This window comes from Poromitra crassiceps (assembly GCF_964638095.1).
Source record: "Poromitra crassiceps genome assembly, chromosome: 8".
Classification (NCBI taxonomy): domain Eukaryota; kingdom Metazoa; phylum Chordata; class Actinopteri; order Beryciformes; family Melamphaidae; genus Poromitra; species Poromitra crassiceps.
This window is the reverse complement of record NC_139629.1, coordinates 24757454-24762453: the sequence shown is the minus strand read 5'-3', so window position 1 is coordinate 24762453 and position 5000 is coordinate 24757454. Positions and strand designations below refer to the sequence as shown.

General features: G+C 48.3%; 1 protein-coding gene across 1 annotated transcript in view; it reads left to right on the top strand.

Annotated features, from left to right (window-relative positions):
- Positions 1 to 5000, top strand: part of LOC310781518 (stromelysin-3-like) — a 17321-nt gene that overhangs the window by 10011 nt on the left and 2310 nt on the right. The window contains exons 4-5 of the mRNA XM_083642164.1: positions 2859 to 2992; positions 3190 to 3401. Of these exons, the coding sequence (XP_083498290.1) occupies positions 2859 to 2992; positions 3190 to 3401 (346 nt within the window). The remainder of the gene's footprint in view (positions 1 to 2858; positions 2993 to 3189; positions 3402 to 5000) is intronic.

The window sequence follows — 5000 nt, the reverse complement described above, 5'->3', positions numbered from 1 at the left end:
ATCATCTGATATGTACTGCAGATGCTCATGCAACACTTGGGCCTATGAAAGTACTGTATGAGGCTACTACAACTGATCATTTCCCCATTGAGATCACACTTGACACTGGCAGCCTCCCTGAGATAATGAGGGAGGACAATAGTGCAAGTGAGGCTAAGATAGGCTGGTCTAAACTCTCCTCAGAGGATGTATTATTTTATTGTGGGAAATCAGATGCACTCTTGAGCAAAATACATTTACCTATGAATGCCATTCTCTGCTCCAATGTCAACTGTAATGACACCTCTCACTGTGATGACCTCTGTGAAATGTACAATTGTATTGTGTATGCCTTATTAGAGGCCAGCAGACCTCTACTCACTCACCTTGGTAAAGCTAAAAACACCAAGCCTGGGTGGAACAGATAATGTAGCTAGCCCCCATGCAGAAGCTAAGGCGGCCCATAAGGCCTGGGTTATTGCTGGCAGACCTAGACAGGGGCCTGTTCTAGAGCATAAAAAGCTAACCAATGCTAGATACAAATATGCAGTGCGCTTTGTTGGCAAGCATGAGCAAGCCTTGAGAGCTGACTCTATGGCTGGAAAACTGCTTGACAGCAATGTCACTGGCTTCTGGAAAGAAGTTAAAAATATAAATAGGGGTAAAACAGCACTGCCATGTAACATTGAGGGTGTATCTGGTGGAGAAAATATAACTGAACTATGGAGGCAGCACTATGCTGCTCTGTTCAACTGTGTCAGAAGCGAGCCCTACTGTACAGGCAACATAGAGGAGGAAGTGGTACACATCAGCCCCTATGAGATTTCCCAAGCCATAAGGCAACTAGCGGATAACAAAGCATGTGGCAAGGATAACATTACTGCAGAGCACCTGAAGCTAGCCAGCCCTAGGGTTGCTGTGTTGCTGTCCATCTGTCTTAGAGGGTTGGTAACACATGGCATCCTGCCAGATGCTATGCTGACAGTTGTCTTAGTACCTATCATTAAAGGAACACTCCGCCCATTTTCAACCAGCTTTGTATCATTAGAACATCAGTAGTATATCAGAAAACTGTAAACGGTTTTGAAGTCTGTCATTTAATTTGACCGTTATTGAGTGTTAAAGTGTGGACCAGTGACATCACTGGTCCACACTAACTCAAATGAATAACTCATTAACTCAAATCAACTCTCAATAACTGTCAAACTATTCATCATTCATCTAGTTTGACAGTTATTGAGAGTTGATTTGAGTTAATGAGTTATTAATTTGAGTTAGTGTGGACCAGTGATGTCACTGGTCCACACTTTAACACTCAATAACTCTCAAATTAAATGACAGACTTCAAAACCGTTTACAGTTTTCTGATATACTACTGATGTTCTAATGATACAAAGCTGGTTGAAAATGGGCAGAGTGTTCCTTTAAAGACAAGGCTGGGAAGGTAGGGAGTATGGATAACTATCGACCCATCGCCCTAGCCAGCATACTGTCTAAGGTGCTAGAAAGTGTAATAATAGACAGAGTTGGGGATCTTATCTGCACCACAGACAACCAATTCGGTTTTAAGAGCAAGCACAGTACTGATTTGTGTATTTATGCATTAAAAGAAGCAGTAGAAAAGTACAGAGGGCAGGGCTCAACAATGTTGTTAGGCTTTATTGATGCCTCTAAGGCGTTTGACAGAGTCAACCATCACAAGCTCTTCACCAAGCTGAAGCATAGGGGTGTTCCGGGTAGCATCATACGTATCCTGGCATATTGGTACGACAGGCAGACTATGCAGGTTAAATGGGGGAGTATCTCATCCTCTCCCTTCAGAGTTGGCAATGGGGTACGGCAGGGTGGGCTTCTATCCCCAGGCCTATTCAGCCTGTACATGGACGACCTGTCAAGGCAGTTGAGAGGTTGTAGAACAGGGTGCATAATGGGTAACACCTTAATCAACCATTTCATGTACGCTGATGATCTGGCCATTATATCTCCCAGTAGTGCAGGGTTCCAACAGCTTCTCAACATATGCTCAGACTATGGGGTCAAGTTTGACATCAAGTATAATGCCAAAAAGAGTGTAATAATGATATGTAGGACCAAGGCGGATCAACATCTTAATTTCCCAGGTTTCTATTTGTCTGGTCAAACCCTGTCTGTGTGTACCAATGTAAAATATCTAGGCCACATCATCAATGATAAGATGGAGGATGATGCTGACATGCTAGAGAAGAATGCTATATGTCCAAGCCAATGTGTTAGTGAGAAAATTTCACTACTGCTCTGATGAAGTGAAGGTGAACTTGTTTAGAGCTTACTGCACCCCTATGTACACAGCCCCTCTCTGGGTGAGATATAAGAAAGAGAGCTTGCGCAAACTCAAGGTTGCTTATAATGACTGTCTCAGAATCCTGCTCAAGGAGCCCAGGGGTAGTAGTGCCAGCAAGCTTTTTTGTGACTTAGGGATAAACACCTTCCAGGCCACCCTGAGAAGACTGATGTATAAGTTCATATGTAGACTGCAGGGGTCCCAGAATGATCTCATTATACAGTTGACCAACCCAAGGTGTATTTATTAGATGCCTTTTACTGAATTTGCATAAGCACTTTTTAATATGTGATATATCGCCTTTTATAGTGTTTTTTTGTTGTTGTTGTTGTTGTTGTTGTGTGTGTTTTATTTCTATTTACTATATGTGATTGTATGTCTATTTGGACGGTGGAGTCTGCAATAAAGTTTGATTGATTATTGCCACAATGACCCACAGCATCAATCAGTTCAATCATCAATCTCTCTCTCTCTCTCTCTCTCTCTCTCTATCTCTCTCTCTCTCTCTCTCGCTCTCTCTCTCTCTCTCTCTCTCCCTCTCTGACACATGCTTGTATAGATTCTGGCATGGGGATAACTTACCGTTTGATGGACCTGGAGGGATCCTCGCCCACGCCTTTTTCCCCCGGACGCACCGAGAAGGGGAAATCCACTTTGACTATGACGAGCACTGGACAGTGGGCAACCATGTGGGTGAGTATTGATGTAGTAACCATGTGGGTGATTTGCAAAAACAAAAACAAACAAAAACACCTCTTAAAAATCATCAAAGTGGTGTTCATTTGTGAAGATAAGTTTATGTTAAGTATCATAAACTTTTGTAAACCACAGACCTTATTTCAGACCTCTATGCGGGGCTTTAGGACTCACTCTGTTGCTGTCCTGTCCAGGCACAGATCTCTTACAGGTGGCAGCTCATGAGTTTGGCCATGTGCTGGGTCTCCAGCACTCCCTGGTGCCCGGGGCTGTGATGTCACCTTTCTACACCTTCTCCTACCCACTGGAGCTGAGCGACGATGACAAGAGGGGCATCCAGTACCTCTACGGCCCCCGCCAGGTCCGGCCCCACATCACAGAGACCAATGAGATCGACACTGGAGTGGTGAGTAGTAGAGCAAAAAAGAGTTTGATTAAAACAAATTGGTGTATGAACAGAAATATCTGGTATACTCAAAACGCTCTTAACCTGGCCTACGTTTTTCACAACAAAACTTAAATTTGCTAAAGCCCCGGTCCTCTCTAGCTTAGAAATAACATTGCTGACAGGGAGGAGTTTATATTTCCAGATTTATCAATCTTTTTCTGTATATATTTCCCAATTGTTTATTTAGCTATTTATTTATAATTATGGCACTTTCAGTGTTCTATATTCAAGGGGTGTCTGCATCATCTGTGGGGGATGTCATTTTAACTGTTGCCTTTTTATTGTATCTATTTGCCCCATCACCCCTGCCCTTGGTGTTTGCCCCTCACCCCTGCCCCTGGTGTTTGCCCCCTTACCCCTGCCCCTGGTGTTTGCCCCCTTACCCCTGCCCCTTGGTGTTTGCCCCCTTACCCCTGCCCCTTGGTGTTTGCCCCCTTACCCCTGCCCTTGGTGTTTGCCCCCTTACCCCTGCCCTTGGTGTTTGCCCCCTTACCCCTGCCCCTTGGTGTTTGCCCCCTTACCCCTGCCCCTTGGTGTTTGCCCCCTTACCCCTGCCCTTGGTGTTTGCCCCCTTACCCCTGCCCCTTGGTGTTTGCCCCCTTACCCCTGCCCCTGGTGTTTGCCCCCTTACCCCTGCCCTTGGTGTTTGCCCCCTTACCCCTGCCCCTGGTGTTTGCCCCCTTACCCCTGCCCCTTGGTGTTTGCCCCCTTACCCCTGCCCTTGGTGTTTGCCCCCTTACCCCTGCCCCTTGGTGTTTGCCCCCTTACCCCTGCCCCTGGTGTTTGCCCCCTTACCCCTGCCCCTTGGTGTTTGCCCCCTTACCCCTGCCCCTTGGTGTTTGCCCCCTTACCCCTGCCCCTTGGTGTTTGCCCCCTTACCCCTGCCCTTGGTGTTTGCCCCCTTACCCCTGCCCTTGGTGTTTGCCCCCTTACCCCTGCCCCTTGGTGTTTGCCCCCTTACCCCTGCCCCTTGGTGTTTGCCCCCTTACCCCTGCCCTTGGTGTTTGCCCCCTTACCCCTGCCCTTGGTGTTTGCCCCCTTACCCCTGCCCCTTGGTGTTTGCCCCCTTACCCCTGCCCCTTGGTGTTTGCCCCCTTACCCCTGCCCTTGGTGTTTGCCCCCTTACCCCTGCCCTTGGTGTTTGCCCCCTTACCCCTGCCCTTGGTGTTTGCCCCCTTACCCCTGCCCCTGGTGTTTGCCCCCTTACCCCTGCCCCTTGGTGTTTGCCCCCTTACCCCTGCCCCTTGGTGTTTGCCCCCTTACCCCTGCCCCTTGGTGTTTGCCCCCTTACCCCTGCCCTTGGTGTTTGCCCCCTTACCCCTGCCCCTGGTGTTTGCCCCCTTACCCCTGCCCCTTGGTGTTTGCCCCCTTACCCCTGCCCCTGGTGTTTGCCCCCTTACCCCTGCCCCTTGGTGTTTGCCCCCTTACCCCTGCCCTTGGTGTTTGCCCCCTTACCCCTGCCCTTGGTGTTTGCCCCCTTACCCCTGCCCTTGGTGTTTGCCCCCTTACCCCTGCCCTTGGTGTTTGCCCCCTTACCCCTGCCCTTGGTGTTTGCCC